This window comes from Cebidichthys violaceus, unplaced genomic scaffold (assembly GCF_023349555.1).
Source record: "Cebidichthys violaceus isolate CVI_PGR_0920_01 unplaced genomic scaffold, fCebVio1.0.p SCAF_7, whole genome shotgun sequence".
Classification (NCBI taxonomy): domain Eukaryota; kingdom Metazoa; phylum Chordata; class Actinopteri; order Perciformes; family Stichaeidae; genus Cebidichthys; species Cebidichthys violaceus.
Window position 1 is genome coordinate 5425318 of NW_027176927.1, and position 22353 is coordinate 5447670.

The 22353-nt window shown below is 39.3% G+C and overlaps 3 protein-coding genes across 5 annotated transcripts; 2 read left to right on the forward strand and 1 right to left on the reverse strand.

The window, feature by feature from the left end:
• Positions 1-1019: 1019 nt before the first annotated feature.
• rcvrn2 (recoverin 2) lies at positions 1020-4316 on the reverse strand. The gene is made up of 3 exons (XM_068736014.1): positions 3936-4316; positions 1666-1777; positions 1020-1192 (listed from the first exon to the last, which is right to left on the reverse strand). The coding sequence occupies exons 1-3, from the start codon at positions 4314-4316 to the stop codon at positions 1104-1106; spliced, it is 582 nt and encodes a 193-aa protein (XP_068592115.1). The 3' UTR covers positions 1020-1103.
• A 3011-nt stretch (positions 4317-7327) lies between these two features.
• Positions 7328-9245, forward strand: LOC137891532 (transmembrane protein 100). The gene is made up of 2 exons (XM_068736193.1): positions 7328-7408; positions 8248-9245. The coding sequence occupies exon 2, from the start codon at positions 8318-8320 to the stop codon at positions 8750-8752; it is 435 nt and encodes a 144-aa protein (XP_068592294.1). The 5' UTR covers positions 7328-7408; positions 8248-8317; the 3' UTR covers positions 8753-9245.
• Positions 9246-10478: 1233 nt separating this feature from the next.
• Positions 10479-22321, forward strand: si:dkey-17m8.1 (C-Jun-amino-terminal kinase-interacting protein 4). Of its 3 annotated transcripts, XM_068735714.1 has the most exons (28): positions 10479-10572; positions 11644-12032; positions 12153-12347; positions 12461-12581; positions 12700-12770; positions 12897-12961; positions 13398-13470; positions 13571-13740; positions 13893-14170; positions 14607-14664; positions 14856-15008; positions 15131-15173; positions 15317-15444; positions 17050-17103; positions 17801-17935; positions 18063-18186; positions 18400-18486; positions 18591-18638; positions 18790-18931; positions 19064-19106; positions 19245-19325; positions 19454-19521; positions 19632-19780; positions 19873-20044; positions 20637-20750; positions 20827-20925; positions 21044-21133; positions 21266-22321. In XM_068735714.1, exons 2-28 carry the CDS (start codon positions 11934-11936, stop codon positions 21382-21384), a joined length of 2979 nt encoding a protein of 992 aa, XP_068591815.1. In that variant the 5' UTR covers positions 10479-10572; positions 11644-11933; the 3' UTR covers positions 21385-22321. The 3 variants fall into 3 exon arrangements, with proteins under 3 accessions (XP_068591815.1, XP_068591813.1, XP_068591814.1); XM_068735712.1 differs by having other exon boundaries at positions 18790-19106; XM_068735713.1 differs by having other exon boundaries at positions 18090-18186; positions 18790-19106.
• The last annotated feature ends 32 nt before the right edge of the window (positions 22322-22353 follow it).

Below are 22353 nucleotides of genomic sequence, written 5' to 3' on the forward strand. Positions count from 1 at the left end.
GAACCCATATGATACACACACAGTGAAAGAAAGATTACAGAGATTTTGAAAAGTCTGCTCTCTGATGTTGAACAGAAGATTATGTGTAAACCAGTAATCCCGAGTTGGATGGAAAGAAGGGGGAATAGAGTGAGGAGAGATGGAGAGCATGTGAAGGGATGGAGGGCTGGAGGGGGGAGCGGGTTGTGGGGGGTCAGACTGAAAGTTGGAAAGAAACACAGACACGCACACTGACAGGCCACACACACACACACACACACACACACACACACACACACACACATAAACAATCTGCACCATGAAAAAATTCAGGGAAATAATTGTTTTAAACTGGATTTCACATTCAGGTATTTATTGTTAAATGTATATAGGCAACATTTACATTTTTTTTTTACCAAAATCTACCTTAAATGTTTGTTAGCTTTATGTGTGGGATGCTCCTGGATTTACTGTACGGGATAAATATAATTGAAAATTTAAGACCTAAAGCGCCATTTTTGTTAGCATTATATTATACATTATTTTTCCAGCTCATAGAAGAATTCACTGTGATCTGGGAAAGACAAATAAATACATTTTCAAAGCACAGATTTATGAGAAAACCTTTAATTGATCGTACAGTAAATAGACATCACGTAAGAGCTACAACCTCTATTAAGACATTTCCAGTTCTGATAAAAAAAAAAATGAATGAGCTAACAATCAGGTATGATACTTATTTAGCTGTCATTACCATTAATTTTTTCCGGAGCCAAAATTGTATTTAAACCATTTAAAAGATTAACAATAGGACAATATTTATCATACACATTCTTTATATATATATATATATAATATGTATTGCATCAATATAGTCACCATAAATCTTCTTTTTATCTGTAGACACATTTTAAATACTACGCCATAATTTGCCTCTTTTAGCCTCTATTTGATATCCATTTATCATCAATATGACATAAATAACACTGCAGAATGGAGTATTTACGCAGAGGGGTTGTGTGAATCAAAGAGGAGGGGGAGGAAGCATCTGAGGCTGAGAAGGAAATGAGGAAGAAATAACATTTTAAAAGCGTCTAGTGAGAGTCAATGAAGTAAGGATGACTTTATTCTTTCATTGGTTCATAGTGGATGAGACGCATTGCATTCTCATTTTCAGTTACTCCTTTGATGAACTCTCCTTCGGCCAGCCGCTCTATGAGGCAAAAAAGAAAGTAAGAGAAAACAATAAACGAGATGTAGAGTAAGAAGTGTGGGGTAAAGATGAGGTTGAATAATGCGTCTTATGCATCTTATCTAAGAAATCCATTCTTATCTCCTGTGTGGCTGTGCTGGTCTGAATGACAGTAGCATGCAAAGCAGTGGAATCACTTAAGGCTCCATGATACATGGCTGCTACATACATAATCAAGCTTGCATGACACATGTGATCTTGTAACTGAGGGGATGTGCCCCCAGGTGGATTTATTGCTCGTATTATTGTTAAGCCAAAAAGCTGTAAAATGTAATCTTCACTACAGGATGTAAGAACAGCTGTTGAGGAAAGGTAGAAAGAGCTTACACTGATTTCATCTCTCCTCAACATAAGTACATAGTGATAAGAACACAGTGACCTGTCATGTACGGCTGGGGCACAATGTATAGACATGTGTGTGTTATTTCCTTTACCGTTGTCTTTCTTTTCAAAGTACGACCACAGCTTGTTGGCTCTTTTCTCGGGTGTGTTCTCATCCTCTGGTAGCTTGCTCTGGTCCTCCTTGGGGATCAGCTTAAATATGGCCTGAGAGGGGGGTTGGGTATAAGATTGGTGATAATGCTGCATCATTTCTCTCACACAAATTATGTATAGAAAGTCAACAGCACAACACAGCACATAAAAGAAATGTGTGCTAGCCAAGAAGCGCGTAGCCTGTAGGACAAGTGAGTAAGCTCAAGTTAATTAGTGTTTTGTGGTTTATAGAGCATCGGATGCAAAACAACTTGACATATAGAGAAAAGCTACAGGCCAACACTTTTTCTTATGTCTAGTCCCTGATTACTGTCATTAGCCATTGTAGACTCTGTAAAACTTGGCTGAATTCAACCAAATCAAATACCCTACAATTAAATCTTACATAAAATGTAGCCTGCAATCCCCACATGACAGCTGATCTGCCTCCCAAATGTAGCTAAGAGAGCAATCCTGGAGGGTTTGGGCATCACAATTAAAATGGAGACTCTACAAGTTAATAATCAAGCCGCCCATGGCACCAAAATCAGGCCTGTGTGTCATTTCTCAGAAGATAAAGAATCTGGAATATGCCACTTAGAATCCAGCGGATTGTAAATGACCAAATGACTGTGCACTTTAGGTTCAGGCCTTTAAGTGTGTGTCCCACTTAGAGAGGAAGCACTCATCTCCCACATTTAAGACACCTAGATTAACATGGATTAGTGCCAAGATTCAGGCCACAGGCCAAACACCAAGATGTCCTCTCTTTTCTCCCTGAACTATCCCTCCATCTTGCCCCTCTGATCTTGTTGGCTATATAGTTCACACTTATAGATGAATGGCATTTACTAACTTATAAATAATAAAAACAGATCTATATCAAGCAGTCACATACAGATGTGGATAGCCTCACGATACACTGTACCCTCTCTTAACTAGTCTATTATATCATATTAGTGTAGTATACTACACTGGACGTAACTATTGGCTAGTCCTGCCTTCCTCACTTACTTGTTTCCCACTTCAAATCCCAAAATGAAAAAACAGATACTCTGGATTATCTTTCTGTAATAATGATGTTAGTTTATGTGCATATAGTAGATCTGTTAATTGACTACCTCTCTACAAAGTCTGATTCTGTTGTAGTTTGTTGAACTTTTGGCAGTGTGGCTTTAAAATTGAACTATTCGGTTGTAAATGTGATGCACATGAACTCAGGCTAGTTGGCCAGGAATTAAATCCCATTACAATGCCAGCTGGATAGACAGCTGATCTGTCTAAACCACTTACAATGCAATATCATTTGTCTTTAAAAAAGAAGATAAGAAACTGTATAACCTCCATCTGAATGAGTTTTGCTGATTTAAAAACGATGTTTAACAACTATTATACAGTGATCAGCATAAATGCATTGAATAGTCAAACAGTGGCAGCCTCATGAATAAAAGAAACATGGATCAGGGCTGATGAGCAGTCCCTCTATAGACACAGAGCAATACAAGAGTAGTCTTGCTTAAGAGTACGACTGCCTACATTATCTGAGAGTTAACCCTGTAATCACAGAGATTATTAGGGGTTTGAGGCTCAAATAGACTGGCTAATTGGGCTGGCAATTAGTCCTGAGACCTACTTTTCAATAAATAGCAACTAATTTTACATGGACCTCAATGGGAGTGGTCAAAGTACCAGGAATACCTGACACTATGATGCGGCTCAAAAATAATCCTCCGAAACTACTCTACTTCAAACTGTAATGACCATAGAGTTATATCAACACCTCACTCTTATAGAAATTTAAAGGACCATTGAACAAAAAACTACTACTACTAAAATAAGTAAAAACTACAGGGCAGTAGTATTGGATTGCATGATGTCAAGTAATCCTCTTATTTTGTCTGTCTGTTGTAGCTTTGACATCCTCGAATACAACATTTCCCTGAGGACTATGGGCAACAGAACAACCTAAATTTCTGATATTATATGTTTATAGCAGCAATAAAGATGAACATTATGGTAGAATAACATAATCTTTCTGTCTTTGCCACTCTTAGTCAACATGGTTTGATACTACTCTCCATAAAATATGAATGGGAATGTTTAGGGCAAGACACATCATCACACTATATAAATAGTTGATACCATTATTTGCTTTTTGTCATACTAGAACCACAATTAAAGTGTCTAATTATTTCATTCTCATCTTACACATCACTGTATTCCGCCTCACCTGGCAGATCTCTGTCACTTCTGTCTTGTTGATGTATCCATTCTTATCTACATCAAACAGCGAGAAGGCCCACTCCAGTTTTCGTGTCGTCTTCCCAGTGGAGGTCATGTGCAGTGCGATGATGTACTCCTTGAAGTCCAAAGTGCCATCATCGTTGGTGTCAAAGGAGCGAAACACATGTCGTGCGTAGCTCTTGGCATCGCTGTCAGGGAAGAAGCGGGTGTAGATCTGCTCAAACTCTTCTGGTGTTATGCGTCCCGTTGGGCACTGCTTCTGAAAGTTCTCGTACCACTGGGAGATCTCAGTTTCAGTGAATTTGGTGCTGAGCTTGAGGTCCTCCAGGATCTCCTTTGATATTGCGCTACTGGTAGTATTTCCCATGGTAGTTGCTTTCAGTGTCTTAGTAATCTGTCAGTTCTGACAAACTCACAGGCAAATATTTGCCACCTGAGTTTTTCTTGTCCGGTGCCACCTGAACTTCCCCTTTGTTGAAAATATTTCTTCACTGGCTTGACCTCTCCTGTCGAACCCTGCAAGTGATTGCAAAAAGAAATATTTACACATATGGTACAGTTCACATATGAAATCCTGAATTTGATCAAACTACTTTAAAGAAATCACGTTGTGAGGATGATCAAAATGTAGGGAAGGCTTTACCTGTGTGCTGTGTTGGTAGATGATGGCTGGAGCATTGAATATGTGTCTCAACAGTGAGACAGTGAGACAGTGAGAGATAAGGAGGGCAGAGGGGAAACACAATCCGAGTGGGTTAATTCTGTTAATGCGGGATTTAAGGTGGCTGAGCTTTCGTCTAAAATGAACCCCCGTATCCTACTTTTCTCTATTGGTTCTGGAAGTCTAGAAAGATCTACAGCATATGGCAGAGTAGAGTTCATTCCTCTGTTAAATTATTTATAAACAGTAAGAATTCTGAGTTATGCCTTGTGGTAGTGTAAGTCTCACATAATCCTATATTGATCAATCAACAGAGGTTCAATACTTTTCACTGTATCCTTTTGGTTACAACCACTTTGTGAAATTGACAAATATTTTGTTGCTACAGAATCATAAAAGCCTTTTCATTACTTTCATACACTGAGCAACACATTAGCAGACATGTTGTGGGAAACCCTGTTAACATGGCACCAGGTGGGTTTTTTCAAAGCTACCTTTAAGTTCTTCAGCAGTATGTCTGATATTTCTGTAGTTACCTTTCAAAGGGTTTAGTTGACCACTGACATCTAATTCCAGACTACCATCTGTCCAGGCAGTTTAACTCCCCTCTACCTCCAATCCCACCTATGCCCTTCCCATCATCTTCACTACGTGCACGACCTCATTCCTGTCCTACGTGAGCTATGATGTCATTTCACTGACTTTTTCTGTCACTAGCCTGGGTTTGTTTTATTGAGCCAAATGTTTAAACCTTTTTTCCGTCTTTTCTTACTCTGCAAAGTTATGTTTTTGTTGTTGGGCTGCCAAATTCTCATTATTTTTAGCCTTTCTTGGTCCTGGGCTTGACTTTTCCTGACAAAAAGTATTGTCTCGTGCACTAAGGGCGTCCTGTTCGACATACTGACATACACAAACATGCTCATTACTTTGCCTTCATTTTCACTGGTTTGACTCTTTCACACCAGTCCCTTGTAACTCAGGCCCAGTCCTTTGAGGCTTTCTCTGTATCGTCTCCATCTTTATTGTCAACAGCTATCACCATACTGGACAGTAATCAGAACATCAAACTCACTTTGACAGGTTTACATCATCAGTCTGCTTCGATGAGACTGAGAGTATTATCTTGATTGTATTAACTGTTGTTTCTGACTAACTTGGCAGTGTTTGTGTTACAAAGTTGTACACGGGTGTGAAATCGGACAGATGATTACACTGACAGCTTTAGTAGCACTTCTTATTTACACTCTGTTTATTACGCTGTATGATGATTGTCATCCGTGTCTTATTTTTGCAGCAGGATTTTCTTTGCTCATTAAGAATGCTCAGTGAGTCCGTCTATTGGATTACTCGACCCACCCCCTTCCACCCAATCCAACTTTCAGCCAATTACTATCATCATCATCATCATCCTCTGAGTGCCATTGCCAATAGAATTACCCCCTCCTCTCCACAAATCACTTGCTGACACTTGACCCGAACCCTAGCCTCAATTAATTGCTAGACCAAGCAAGGATTTGTGGCCATAAATGTTTTTTCTACTTGTGGTGAAGGTGATGATTCATACAATATTGATGTCTAACCACAATCTATAGCATTTAAGCATTAATAATTCTTTAAGTAAGTGTGATTGTTATTTAGGAATAAGTAACAATTACATAGGACTACTGACCCTTACTTAATACATAAATTACAAATTATGATTAGCAGCTATTACATTGCTTTGCAACAATAAAAATGATATATATTCACTTTGCAGTCAGTGAAGTATTATACACATTAAAATAGTGCAGTAACAGGTGGAAGTTTATTGATAGTAGAAGTCAACACTTCTAGAAATGTCTGCAATTAGGCCAGTGTCTTACTACTGGCAGCATCCCAATTGGCTAGACAGCATTAAAGCCAATTAACTGGCGATATCAAGCTTCACCTGTGTGACAGCATCGACCTGTGAGCCAGCTCCACGTCAGCACTGACACATATATTGTAAATCTGCCCCACTCAGTGTCAACAGGTCACGCCCACTCATTTGCTTGTTTTCTGCACTTGGTGACAGACTCAGGCAGACAAAGAATTTGTTTGCAATTTAAGTTTTTAAAATTTTAAATTTGTGATTGATCTTTAATTGTTCATGTCCCAAATGAAACGATCCGATAACAACATGACTTTTCAACATGCCCTCTTTAACAGTAGAGAAAGCTCTGTCATATTCATGCCCAATATTTTAATGACATGTACTTTTCATTGTTGAAAAGTACATGTCATCTTTCAAAGTCACACAGTTATAGAAGTAAAAGTACTGATGAAATAAATAATATGCACCCTGCTACAAGTGACATGAGAAATGGTAAAGCGGAACAGGAAAAAAAGAAAAAAGTCCACTCTCAGCCCAAACAATGCCTTGGTGGGACACGACTCAACTCTTAAGACTGAAAGAAAGAGGAAAAGAGGAAGGGAGTTGTTCCTAGATAAATATCTGGTAATGGGTTATAATGATGGTTAATGACGGACAAGAGCTTCCTACTGAACACAAGGGAAGAGAGGAACAAACAAACAGTGACAACAATCTTGACATTTGTGTCCACCATCTTGTGAGGCCTCAGGTTGTGACGTACATGATAAAAGTAACAGCACTTGGGGCCCCTGCTCACATTTCTACACTTATTGTCCGAAGAGAAAGTCAGCAGCACTTTAAGGCTTTCACTAAATCCCTCACATACCTGGACAAAAATAAATCAAATCTATGAATTTAAGAGACCTTCACTTAACACTGACGTCTGAGGTCCTGATTCATCACTGAGGTAAGCAATGCCATACTTTTTATAGAAACACATATCCCAATATCTGGTGTAAGCCAGGATCCAACTCTTTCATATTCTATTCTATCTAAAAAGTAAAGATATGCATCTATGGGAAACTTGTGTTCTGTTGATTGTAATTTAGTATTTAGAAATTTAGTGGGCTTCAGCAATTTTGTCCACATAACATGATTTTTCAATTCCAGACCTGCTTTTGTCCGTTATGTTGAAAAGAGTAAGGTTTATGTTAAGGCATATTGCAATTTGATGACATGAGGGCATTATAGTTATCATGCAGGCTCCAATCTTTGTTGGTCCAGAGAAAGAAAATGTTCACCTGTGTTTGTATCTGACTTTTAACTCAGTTGCTTTGTATCTTAATTCAGTTAAGTAGAAACACTTGGACCTATTTTTGCGATTTTCCTTTTAAATTATCAATGATAAAATAGCATTATTATTCTATATTTTCAAAACCCAGCAAACCAGTGAGTCAGTCTTTACACACTTATGCTGTAGAGACAAACATTGTTCACACCCACAGACCTTTATTTCAAATTGTTGTGGAGCTCCCACATTTTCCAAAAATAGCAAATATTTAAAGCAATTTTTTGGTAACTGTGGAAATGATGTACAAGACATACAAGATATACAAGACATCTTTTGGTGAAATAAAACAACATTGTTTGAATATTTCACTCGGTGTAAACATTAAAATAGCTTCAATGAAGAGTTGGAACTAGGGATGAGATAATTTTTCCAATCTTTAAAATACAAAAGGGGATATAAAATGGGGAAACCGGATGATACAGGTTTTTTAATCAGAACTATGTGTCATGTTGTAGGCATAAGAAACAAGAAGAAGCTGCAAGAAAAATCACTTTTGACCATTTGACAAAGGAATAAAAAGCAACCATGACAGCCAAGATGGAAACACTTGATCCTTCAACTCTATCAGATGTCACTACTACTGTCACCTACGACCCTAAATCTGAGACAGTGACTTTACCAGGAGGGATCGTCTCGGTGGCGGGCATCACTGTCGTGACTGGGGGTGTTGAGCTGTCTTGTGGATCCTGTATGCTGGCCTTTGGTTTTTGGGGAACTCTCATCGGCTTCAGTTGTATAGCTGTGGGGCTGTGGGACCAACTGAACCGGTCTAAAGGAGGAACCTCTCACTTACTGGGACTGGGATTTGTGATTCTGACCATTAGCTTTGTGATGGTGGGAAGTGTGGTGGCGTTTTACCTCCTGACGAAGAAGAAGAGAGAGATGTCCAGAGAGCAGAGAGAGGATGGAAAAGAAGTTCTTGTAGAGAGTGGGAGGGTAATTAAAAAAGTCACAGTATAAAGAAGAATTATTGACAGAGCATAAGAGAAACTTGTGAAAAGTCTGTAAATAACAATGTCCTACTGAGCAGGAAAAAACATTTGGATGTTTTACAACATTCACTCCTGTTGCTCCCTCTCAATTATGTAGAAATGCTATTTTGGTCTCAAACATAACATATATTCCCTTCTATCAACAGCTATCTTTACTAGTTAATTTGATTAACAAGACTTTACAAAAAAAGTTTATATGTTTTGTTGTGTATACTTTGTTGCATTGATATATATTAAATTACCATATTGCTGCCTGAAGAACACTTTATTCATTTTTACTTTATTTACTTTACATCCACTTAAGTGAAATAATGACTACAGTACAATTACTTGTAGTGTTTTTTTATATTTAGGTATTGCTTCTTTTATTCAAATATTTTGTAGTACCTCTTCCACCACTGCCTAGCACAGTTTTTGCTAATAATGCATGCATTTTCTTTTGTTCTCAGGACTGGCTATTGTACATGAACCATATAGACAGATCATGCAGTGTATGTAATAAATGAACTACATGTCAAACGTGTTTGTTTGTGTGTGTGAGAAAAGTGCAACCACATTAATTAATTCAGAAAACAAATACGTAGTGATGGACTTTTAAAAGGTAAGGCCTTTAAAGTAAAATATTGTATATTATCAGTACAACTGATTAAAAATAAACATGACTAGCTGGAGAATAATACTAAACACAAAAAGTATTATACTACAGCAGCATTTTGAACTTCCATTGACGCTACTCTGTATACGGCTCCGCTCTAATCATAAACCTGACATTTTTTGGGCTGCATTTTTTTTATACTTTGTAAAAGTCACAGACTGTATAAGAAGGCAAAGGCATTATTGAGTGAGTGAACTGCCCTTTTAATATAAATAACTGTCAAGGGTATTATGCTCTGTAATGAATAAAATGCACAGTGGGAGGTAGGAAGAAGTAAGGCTCAGAAAAGCATGACAGGATCTTATCTTAAAGAGCCACTAAGTGCAGGTCAACCATGGATGTGTAAACAGAACATAACAGAAACCAACAACATCAACAAAAAAACAAAAGGGTGAAAAATAAGGAGAGGACCAAGAGGTGGGAAATGTGTTACCTCCATCTGCTGGACTTAAAACGAACTGTAGCGTACTTCGTCAAGTGATTTACAGCCTTCATGTTGGTGTCTCCTGTCACTCACTGTATGAAATAGTAACTACTTTTGTCCAAGCTGTTTTCATAGTGAATACTTTACAAGACATTTTCTATGTAATGATGACATAATGAGGGTTTTGCAGAGATGCCGCCATTAAAAAAAAAAGAGTTGCCTCATTTGCCTTTTAACGTTACACCTGGATCATTTTACCTAAAAGCAGCGTTTCACAAAGCAAACATTGTTGATTTTCTGATACCATTCTTATCACTTGGAGCAACACGGGATAATAGACTACTTCTAAGGTATGGGAAGTATTTCGACAGGTATCAGACTTGGACCGCATTACTGCGATCACCTGACAGCCCGTTGCAACCTCCGTGGTCACGTGTCATCGTTCAAGTTTCAGGAAACTTTTTTTCCCCTTCTGAAAACACGTCCCGCCCACGTCCCGCCTCTTCTCCCCCACTACTGGTTACAGCCGACAATTACAGCGCTCTGATTGGCCGGATTGGGGACTAGTCACTGTTACGTCAGACTCAAACAACAACCCCTTTTTAAACTCGTTTATGTGTAATTGATATCGTCCCCCGAAGAAAAAACAGCTGGAATTTCAGTATTTTGTGGCTGTGAAATGAAAGTTACGGAGGAGTCAGTCGTTCAGGTGAGTGTGTTAAACGGCAGCCGACCCGCGCGACGACTCGGCTCGTTCTTTGGTCAAGTTACAACTTTGTAAGCTTGTTGCCAAATAACTGCCAAGGTGTCCACTGTCAGTCATGTTACTTATTTATACAGTATGTCAATTCAAGTGTTTCATTTTCAAACGTCTGTGTTTCTTCTGAGCTTACCATGAAGGCTGAGTAGCTGACTTATTGACGCATAAAAACGTGTTAGCGGGTTTACGTGCAAACTTACATTGAACTTTAGTGTGCAATTTAATTCCCTTTACACACGCGAAAAAACCTGTCGTTTGGTTTTGTCTCTCCTGTGCTGTACATTACATAAATGCTTATGAGAGATGCGTAGATATTGAACAGAAAACTGCATTGTGTTTTTATTCTTTAGCTAGAATAAACAACAAAGGGACTTATTAGCGAGACTTTAAAACAAAAAGATATTGTTAGATTCATAAATGATAGATATAAATACAAAAATAATTGGACAAACAGTTCAATATATATCCGGTTTACCATTACATATGACAAAATAAAGCAGGAAATCTTCCCAACTGAGAAGGTGAAACTAGGGAATGTTCATTTTTGCTTGAAATAACTCAAACAATGAATTGTTGGTGATTTCCATATATTCAGCCTATGGGAATACATACAACTAACTTGTGTCTGCAAATGGTGACTTTAAAGAGAAATCCATGTAGGCATGAAATCATGTACAAGCGTGAACACTAATACGTTACTGATCTTGAATGAATGTCTTTTTAGTGTAAAACCAACCATTTCAATTTAAATTTCATCCTTACTGAGCAGATGCTTTGTTTGCTGTTAAACAAACTATTTTATATATTAGTCACAGATTGTAATTGCAGAAAAGCTCATGGCCATGTTCAACTATTTATAAGCTTATGGTTATTAGTGGGGGAAAAAAGGGAAAAAAAGCATGCCTAAGCTTGCATATTGCACAAAACAGTTGACTGACCTTTTGCAAATAAACTTAGCTGCAGTGTAGAAGAGATTGATTATCATGATATCTAATTATATTTTCTTCTTTTCTTTCCCAGGATGGACTCTAAAACGGCCCCTGACATCAGATAAACTTCACAGTACAGTAACGACTACTTTAGTGCAGTCTAAGATGATACTGCCTTTGAGAAGGATAAATGAAAACATAAAGGTGTGAAGGATGGGTGGTGCTGGTGTTAGCAGACATGTTAGAAAGCCAGATAAACTAGTTGTAGTAGGTGGTGAGGAAGTGTAGTCAGGAGAGCAACGGAATTGGCTCATTACCTTCGGTGTCGAGTTGGAGGAAACCGTTTTGACAGTTAATACGGCAGATAAAGATAATTGACTGATGGAGTACAGTGAGAGAGTGCTTTGTGGGACAGGGGAGGTGGAGCTGGACCCCAACATTGTGAGTGAAGAGGCAGGAAAACTGTACTCAGAGCTACAGGTAAAGCAGCTCCTTTCCACTTACATTTCCCTTCTATGCCATTTATTGTTTCAAGAAAAAACAAAACACGCCCTTTTTTTCCTGAATGGTTTCCCGCTCTGCTGCTTTGCCCCGTCACAGACAATTATTGAGACCCATGGTGAAGGTGTGGTGGAGTCGCTGGTACCCATCTTTGTGTGGGTCCTGGAGGGGCTGGCCAGCTGCAAAGCCCAGCTGAGAGACAGGGAGGAGGAGGCGGAGAGAGAGAAAGCTGAGCGGGAAGAGCTGCTGGAGAGATACCAAGCGGAGAAAGCCCTCAGGAAAGAAAGTCAAGAGGTGGGGATGGAAGAAAGTGTTGCTGTAGTGTGGAATAAAGTGTTTTTTTAAAAGTGGTGAAAGTAGGCTGTTGTCCGTGCTCAAAGTTAGATACTGCGTTTTGTTTTCTTTAGAGGTATCTGGAGCTGGATGACCAAATTGAACAAGAGAGGAGAGCCATGAGGGGGAGGGAAAAGGAGAGAGAGCGGCGAGGGAGAGAGGTAGAGAAGAAAGCAAGACAGCAAGCGGATCATTGTGAGTATTTGAATATAAACGGTGTGAATTTCAAATTTTTTTAAATCTGGCAGAAGAAGAGCTACAGCCTATTAAGTTTTCAGTAATTCTAAAGCGACATGCTATTTGTTTCTTGCAGTGGTGGCCTTGGAGGACCAGAAGGCTAATCTGAGTAGAGAACTGAGCACACTGAGGCATACTCACAACAAGGTCAGATACTGTTGTTTAGTCTCTTGTATCACCACGCAGTGACTTCTTAAACCATATCTTACAATATTTAGAAGTTCTTTGGTCGTTACTGTATTTCTTATGTATCACTGATGTTCTCTCCTTCAGCTGGCTCACACATATCGGGAACTTTTGGAAAAGAGAAAGGATTCTGAAAGAGATTCTCCTTTAAGGTTGTTCTTATTCAGCACTTCTCTATCATCAGTCATTTTTTTATGTTGTAGAAAGTGTATCACAAAGAAAGGCTATAAGCAAAATGATAGATGGCAGTTTGAGACCATTTTGCAAATGTAAATTTACTTTTGCTTTGTAGTCACACCTGGGAACCCACTTGTACATTTCCCATGTTTCATTGCTATTGAATGAGACTTTGGAAAGGGTTAGCAAGAAAGCTATAATTTCATCTTTGAGCATTGAGTCTGAAAAAAGGTATTTAGTGGGAATTTTCTAAATAAAATACCAGTTAATTAATCAAAGGTCACAGGCTATAATTCAGTAATGGCAACAGTTTTGCAAGACAATTGTGCAAAATATAAGAAACCAGCACACATTTATATTGTTTATTCAGGTGGCTTTTCTTTACTATGTCGCACTGCATGCTACTTTTAGGAATCATTTGGGTCTCAAGAATAATGATTTTCCATCCAACCAAGTCTTGTCAGAATCCAGTGTGAAGGAAAAGGTAAACATATTCTGACCTTTCACATAAAACTATATTTTGAATTGATTTTAATACAACATTTTGGCAGAGAAGTAGCTTTTGTTTCCTCCCTTTGTTGCAGATGATACAAAGACCACATTCACAGTCTGGTCCCCCCTGTTTGGAAGACCTAGTAGCCAAGAAAGGAAAGGCAATTGACATTGCAGTAAAGCCCGCCGCAGATACATTTATCAATGACATCATAAGCTCCACTCCTGAGCTGAGGCAATTTCATGGCAGTGGAATTGAAAGGTAATATCTGAAACCATAAACTAGCTTTTCTGAATTGCAGATTTTAGTGAAACGAATGTGCAACCATTAACTAAACCCTAGTTCCCACAGAGCAAATCAAAGATTTATGTAGTCTTTCACATTTCTTACCCTTTCACTCGTATCTTCATCAGCTCCCCAGTTAGATCAAACACCAAAAAGCCACCGAGAGATGAGTCGGAGACCAGCGTGAAGGACGAGCTAAGGGAGGTGGAGGAGAGGGAGTGCAAAGTAGAAGAGGTGCAAGGAGGAGAGAGGCAGGAAAAAGACATGGAGGAGGAGGAGGAGGAGGAGGTGGAGGAAGATGATAGTATGGAGTGCAAACTGCGCAACAATGACTCTCTGTTCTCTGAGCTGTCAGACCTGAGCCTGGATTACTTGGAGAGTGTAGACCGAGGGGCCAGAGTCAGAGGTAAATTCACACATTGAAAGAGCTTTTATCACAAACATGGTTGATGTGCTTTCCCTTCATCTTAACGAAACAATAAAATGTCCAGGAATTACACAGTTTTGCATAAACAAACTGAATATTGGCTTTGTTGTGCAATGTGCAGCATTGAGGCACAGAGGAAGTGATCACAGATATCAGAGGTGACTGAAGGTATTTTTTGAAAATGATCTGGCAATTGTGAGAAACTATTTATACCCTACAAACAAGAAACGCAAGTACAGTTCAGTGGAAAAGTTCTTGTGCCGTAGGTTTCATAAAGCATCACTTCCTTTTTTTACTATTTCGCACCATTTAATTTAGTTATTTCTTGTTGGATTTGAATGAAGAGTAAATATGAATACCAGTTATTATCACCAATATTTCTCTGTGTGGTCAAGCATTCTTTTTTTCTCTGTAGGCAGTGCAGACCAGTTTGAGGAGATTCTTTCTCAGTATGAGGAACTGAAAGTCACCCAGTAAGTCCTATATTTAATTTCTCTGTCCTTACTATGACTGGTCCAGTGTGCAGGGGGACTTTCCAAACACTTGGGGTTTCTTTCTTCAGTACAAACAAATTAACAAGAGGAGAAAATGTTACAGTCACTGTGATTGTCTTCATTATCTTAAATTGCTAATTTTTCAACGTGTTTTGTTTTTATTATTTCAGTGAGTTGGTAGACGCTGCCCGTAAGGCTTTGATATCTCGGGTCGTAGAGCTCACTGATGACCGGTCCGCTCTTAAACTGGAGGTGACCTCTCTTCAGGAAACCGTCTCACGATTAGAGGGGCGGATAAAGGAGAAGGAGGAGGAAACTAAGAGGTCTGTTCATTCTTTAACCTCTTGAAGAAAATATAGCATTTACTTTTGTTATCACAACAAGTATGATATCATATTTTATAATACTATATAGTGCTGCTACAATAACTCAATATTTTTCCTAGACTTCGGAAAGAACTGGAAGCGTGCCAGTCGGAGGATCCTGATGTAAGTCATTTTCAAATCTACTGTATCACTCAGCAGCTACATCATTGAAGGTTTTGTTTTTAATTCAGTAGCTGCAAAGCGAGCGTATGATGTATGAAACTGAAGCATACACTCCATTAAATAGCATACATCTTTCCATTCAGGCCTCTCTACCCACATCCATGCGGAACTTCTCTCGCTCTGAAATGGCCCGTGTGGTCATGGAGAAGAACCAATATAAGCAGCGTCTGTTTGAGCTGCAGGAAGCTGTAAGACGTAGTCAGACACTCAGGTAACTCTGCTACTGAATCAACATAGTTGTATACAGTGCTGTGAAAAAGTATTTGCCCCCTTCCTGGTTTCTTATTTTTTTTGCATATTTGTCACACTTAAATGTTTCAGATCATCAAACAAATTTTAATATTAGACAAAGATAACCCGAGTAAATACAAAATGCAGTTTTTAGATGATGATTTAATTTATTAAGGGAGAAAAGCTATCCAAACCGACTTGGCCCTATGTGAAAAAGTAATTGCCCCCTAAACCTGATAACTGGTTTTGTCACCCTTGGTGGCAACAATTGCAATCCAGCGTTTGCGATAACTGACAATGAGTCTTTCACATCGCTGTGGAAGAATTTTGGCCCACTCTTCTTTGCAGAATTGTTTTAATTCAGCCACATTGGATGGTTTTCGATCAGAAACGGCTCGTTGAAGGTCATGCCACAGCATCTCAATCAGATTTAAGTCCAGACTTTGACTAGGCCACTCCAGAACATTCATTTTGCTTTTTTTGAGCCATTCAGAGGTGGACTTGCTGGTGTGTTTCGGATCATTGTCCTGCTGCATAACCAAAGTGCGCTTGAGTTTGAGGTCACGAACTGATGGCTCGACATTCTCCTTCAGGATGTTCTGGTAGAGAGCAGAATTCATGGTTCCATAAATTATGGCAAGTCGTCCAGGTCCTGAAGCTGCAAAGCAGCCCCAGACCATCACACTACCACCACCATGTGTGACTGTTGGTATGATGTTGTTTTTATGAAATGTTGTGTCAGTTTTACGCCAGATGTAACGGGACGCACACCTTCCAAAAAGTTCAACTTTTGTCTCATCAGTCCCCAGAATATTTGCCCAAAAGTCTTGGGGATCATCAAGATGTTTTTTGGCAAATGTGAGACGAGCCTTTGTGTTCTTTTTGGTCAGCAGTGGCTTTCGCCTTGGAACTCTCCCATGGGTGCTATTTGTGCCCAGTCTGTTTCTTATTGTTGAATCATGAACACTGACCTTAACTGAGGCGAGTGAGGCCTGCAGTTCTTTAGATGTTGTTCTGGGGTCTTTCCAGACTGATTCATGTCAGTTACTTTGTTTCTCATCTGTTCTTGAATTTCTTTACATCGCGGCATGATGTGTTGCTTTTAGAGATCTTTTAGCCGACTTCACTTTGTCAGACAGGTTCTATTTAAGTGATTTCTTGATTCAACAGGTCTGGCAGTAATCAGGCCTGGGTGTGGAGAGTGAAATTGAACTCAGCTTTCCAAAAAATCACAGTTCATTCATGATTTATCAAGGGGGGGCAATTACTTTTTCACATAGGGCCAAGTAGGTTTGGATAGCTTTTCTCCCTTAATAAAAGAAATCATCATTTGAAAACTGCATTTTGTATTTACTCGGGTTATCTTTGTCTAATATTAAAATTTGTTTGATGATCTGAAACATTTAAGTGTGACAAATATGCAAAAAAATAAGAAACCAGGAAGGGGGCAAATACTTTTTCACAGCACTGTATATGTTTGTGTAAAGTTGATGTCAGTCCCAATAGAACATTTAGTTTAAAACAAGAACAATTGTGTTCCAGGATTTTAATCTCCAACCTGGTTTTTCTCTCTTTTTGTTTTTAGAGCAACAAAGGATGAGAGGATAACGGAAGACAAAAGGTCAAGTGTTTGGAGAAAGTAAGTGTTTTTGTTATGATTTGACAATACACTGTATATCCATCCTCTTGTCAATTAAATTTGCAGTGAAGTCTATATCCTCATAACTGGAGGAGCTGCTGAGGGTAGCCTGGTAAACATGCCTGTGCTACTGTGTGTCAGAGGATACAGCATGCAGTAAAACATCCATGTAATACTGAAATATTGTTATTGCAGAATACCTTAAATAAAACCAATAACATAAGAAACAATATACCGTATATTAAAAAAACAATTGGGTAATGCCAAGATGTGAATTTTTGCCAGTTTGCCCTCTGTTGATAAAGCAACCTGTAGTCAACAAACATATTAAAGTATAAATAAAAAAACAGTGGGGATGTAGCTCAGGGTTCATTTGGTTAGAAGTACTTGAATATACAGATGTTGTAGTTTGGGAGTTACACAAAATAGCAAAATAACCCTTAATATTGCTGTAAAGAATCCTGAGCATTGGGAGTGTTTGAATAGGTAAACAATGTCAGCTGAGCAACACATGTCTGAGAGGGAAGAATCTTTGCTGTTTTTGGATTCATACTGAATCTGTCTGTAAAGATACTTGGCGTTACATGGACACATAGCGACTGAAATAAACGTGTGCTATGCACGTTTGGTAACTGCTTTAGTCAGACATTTTATGGCCTTTATAAAATATTGATCTTTTTATTACATTTTTTTTAAGGTTCAACCGCTTGTTTGGCCTGACCAAGGTACCTTTAATCCCACCTTCTGCATTTGCCCTCCCAACTTCTCCATTGCTCACTCGCTCTCCTCTGGGGTCTCCACAACTACCGGCTGTCAGTCAAACTCATGCTGAGTAAGCTCATGTTTCTGGCCATGCCGCTCTTGCATGTGCTGTTCTATTTACATCGTTGTTTGCAACAAAATGTAATCATTAAAAAAGACTCAGTCAAGCTGATTAACAGCAGAAGCATTCTCTCTAGATCTGCTGCTCTCTCTCCTCGTGTCAGGAGGCGTGAACTCTACAGAGAAATTCGCACCCACATTTGGGGATCACTTGGAAAACGGCAGATACACGGCTGGAGCACACCGCTGGCCAACACACAGGTAGAACACACACATATGGAAATACAGCAATCTGAGAGGGTATGAGAGTACATGATTTGAAAATGGGCTTAAAGCTTAAGGCTTTTTTTAGCCTGAATTGTGCATTGTGCAAAAACAAATCTTGTCTTCTTAATACAGAGTGTTTAACATACCCAGACCCGTACATTTCCACAATCCTAACAAAATTGTGGTGATTAACTGTCATCGTTGTAGGAATCCCACGAACCTGTGCCAGAGCCTAAGGACGTGCCTGTTCTGATGCAGCTCAGACTGCTGGATCAGAGAGACTCCACAGCTAAGGTAGATCTTTTCACTGCCAATCCGTCCAACTCAAGAACCTAGGAGACTTTACATTAAACCTCTGGTGCATTTAAATGTGGGCCCTCACTTATTTTTCTCTTCAGCTGAACTGTGCGGTCGCAGTCACACCTGAGATCTCAGGAGAGGCCACAGTAAGTCTGTCATTACCCTGATTATGTAACAAAGGTAGTCATACTCTAATCACCATGTACAACGTCATCCAAGCATAACTAACGCTGCCCATGGACACGTTGGTTCACAACACTCATCTCTCCAAACTCCACATCCGTCCTTCTCTGCCAGTGTTCTGTGTGGGTAGTTTCTGGCCCTGCCTCCTGCAGTGATATTACAGTGATTGATCCAGCACGGTCCAACACAGTACTGGATCAGTTCTGCCTCCCCCCCACAGCTCCTGCTCTCTGCATCTGTGCTGTGCCTCCTGTAGGTCAGTGCCAGTACAATGGGCTGCAGCAGCTGCCTACAGACAACTTATCGAATGTATTCTGTACTTGTCTTATCCCCTTATACCAAACTGATAACTGCTTACTTCCTGTCCTCTCTGGTCTTGTTATGTCAGGGAACACTGCAGGAACTGTGTGGATCGGAACTCAGGAAGGAAGGTAGTGTGTGCTGAATAAACATGCTCTCTTCAATAAATTGAACTCTCTCAGTAAAATGCATGTTGGCAAAGCGCTCTAACCCTCTCTCTCTCTGTCTTTTTCCCCCCTCTTCTTTCTCCCACTGTCTCTGTCTTACAGTATACTGGTACACTCAGCCTCTGCTGGCAGGAGGTGCTGTCTGCAGTCTGTTTCTCTCTCAGAAGGTGTTCATTCACTCAAGTGAGTTCTGTTTGAAACACATCTGTGTTGATATTTGAGTATTAGCATAATGTAACTTTGAGTTATGTTCACGTCTTCATCAGGAAATCTTTGAAAATAAGCATCTTTTTGTTGACTCAATCTGACAGGTATTCCCAGGATCAAGTCATAGCTGGTTTAGCTGATGGGACTTTAGCATTTTTCTCACACAGTTCAGGTAATGGAAAACTGACTGTCTCAATTGATCAATTTTTTCATTCAGCATTCTTGACATAAATTGATGCTTAGTGGTGTGAATAGTTAATTGATGAGTGCTGTGTTTGTCAGGTGGCTGGAATCTGCAGTCACACTCGGTGATGCCTCTCGGATCAAACCCTTTGCAGCCCATTCGCTGCTGCCTAGCAAAAGGTGGCCGCTTGTGGGTGGGATATTGGAACAAAGTCCATGTGGTTGACGTTTTCAGCAAGAAGGTTGAGGTAAGAAACAGCAGACGTACCTTTTACTGCTTTGGTCTCATGTTCACATTGTTGTTAACTCAACCATCATTATTCCTTATTTGCCCTTGCAGCAAACATTCTCAGTCTCTGAACGCAGTGAGCAGCAGGTCCGTTTCCTGTGTGCTGCTGGAAGTGGTGTTTGGACATCCTGCCGACTTGACCCGATCCTCAGACTGTTTGACTGGTCCACAGGACGGCCGCTGCAGGAAGTCGATTTTACTGTTTTGGTCACTAAAACATTAGGTGCTGAGACAGTATTTCTTTTATATTTCAAATTAATCTAAAATGTAAAAATAATATATTCACAGTTGGACATGTACAGTTTGCCTATCTATTAGCTCCGGTATCTACAGTAGGGAAGTCATTTCCTGTAATGTTAGCAAGCACAGTCTAAGTTCATAACAGTTGTGCTCAATGTCATCAGCTGGACACTCTTCAAATCGTGTAGTGGTGACTACAACTAACACTGTTGCTTCCCTGTTCTTGAGGAAATACATTTCAACCTGTTATATTTGTGAATATTTATTTTCACATGTTATACAGTTGTATATTTTAGCAATCTTTGTGGCTTTAACAGTATGTGCAAATTCCTCTGTAGGTGTGTTGCAGCAATTCACAATCGAACTGACTACCTGCTAAAGTTTTTAAAAAGGGCAGTTATTGTTACAGCCAGGAGGATAATACAGCTGTCAAAAGACTACAAACACTAGATTGATTATGTGATTATGCCTTTTCTGAATTAAAAAAGATAAATGAACATTTTGTTGTGCCAGGCAATTCTGAGCTTAAACTCGTTCCTGCAGCTCAGCTAACATGCTTCTGTCTCCCTCTGTAGGCCAGGCCTTCCTCACACTCTCGCCTCTCCAGATCTCGTCTCTCACAGTCATCTCTGGCCGTCTGTGGGTGGGCACAGGAGGGGGTGCCATTTTCTCCATCCCATTATCCATAAGTGAGTTTAATTTACATTGAGAGTAGGTACTTGAATCTTTGTGCTCTATCTAAAATAAACTGATGATCGTCTACAGCATCAGAGGCTGTTTCCATCCCCTATTGCTCCATTTCATCAGCCCAGCTGTGTTACCACGGACATAGACAAGCTGTCAGGTTCATCATCGCTGCACCTGGTAATAATCTGATTGTTTTAAATTGTTTTACATTTTTGACAACTTGTTAATTCAGGGAGATCCTTCAGAGTGCGCTTGCATGCAGTATCTGTCTTGTGGTGACATCTTTCCCCAACAGGTTGTTTGATCGTCTCTCCTGGCAGCAGCAATGTCACTACCTCTCAGCTTATCCTCAGTGGAGGAGAGGGCTACATCAACTTACGAATTGGTGAGTTGAAGGAAAATGTCATTGTTGTTTCAAATTGTTTAAAAACTATCTGATGCATTGGATTGCATTTATTTACTGTTTAGTCAGTGCTTTGTTTATATAGTGCCTGACAGAGCCGTACACCTTTTTCAGGTGACGATGCAAATGAGGGATCTGTTGAGTTGTCCCAAGCTACACCTCAGCGGTCTGAACGCAGTCACATGATCATCTGGCAGAATCCCACCCCCTCTGTGCCCAGCTCTGCCCTCTGACATGGATCATCTCCGAGTTCTGTCCTTTTTGGATTGAGATAAAGACGGAGCAGTCATGTACTGCACACCAGCAAAGCTAGAGACAACATTGGAAATGGTGCTTTCACACTAGATAGAGTGTATGGATGTAAATGTGGTTTCAACCTTTTAATTTTGAACATCTATGTTTTGACTGGATTTTTCTGATGGATGTTGATACCTTACTGTTTGCTTTCGTCTAACTTTATATAATTTAGATGCGTGATTGTTAATAGTTCTTCTTTATTTAAATTTTTTTTTTACCGTTGCACTAACAATGCATTCAGTTTCCCTGACATACAGCTCTTTACTCCTCCCAGGGGGCATCAGGTCGTTCTGTCCAACATCTTTTGATCATAAAGTTTAGCTAAATAATGTGGCTGCTCTTGAAGCTGTTGTGTACATACTTTGTTGTTAACTGTGAACTAGAAACAGGTGTTGATATTTTCTCAGTGTACTGTACTGCACAGACAATCAGACACTTTGTATCTCCTGATGTGGGATCATTTCTTTTGATTGTGATTTTTTTTTATTTCTTGTCAAATTCTTCCCCATCACATTGCATATAGTCTAACTACAAACAGCACATTTTGAATGTGTCTGTATAAAGAAATATGTGATATCCCCTCTTCTAAATGAACAACTTCAGTGCTTGTTGTCAGAAATGATTTATTTTCTCTATCAGTTATCTGCCTAATGTCTTTGGATGTCTTCATTTGTTTTATGTTTTGATTTAATTTCACTATCTTTTGTAAAATAAGGGAGATCAATTTATAGTGTCAGTATTTATGTGCAATTACAAGTTTGTGCATTCATTGGGTCTCCATATGCTTCTTGGAAAGTAAATTAAGACTTGAGTATTTGTTGATGCTGAACTTGCAAACATGATTATTGTCATTAAAATGTTTTAAATGGTTAATGCAGTAACTTTCATTAACTTTTCAAGTTATT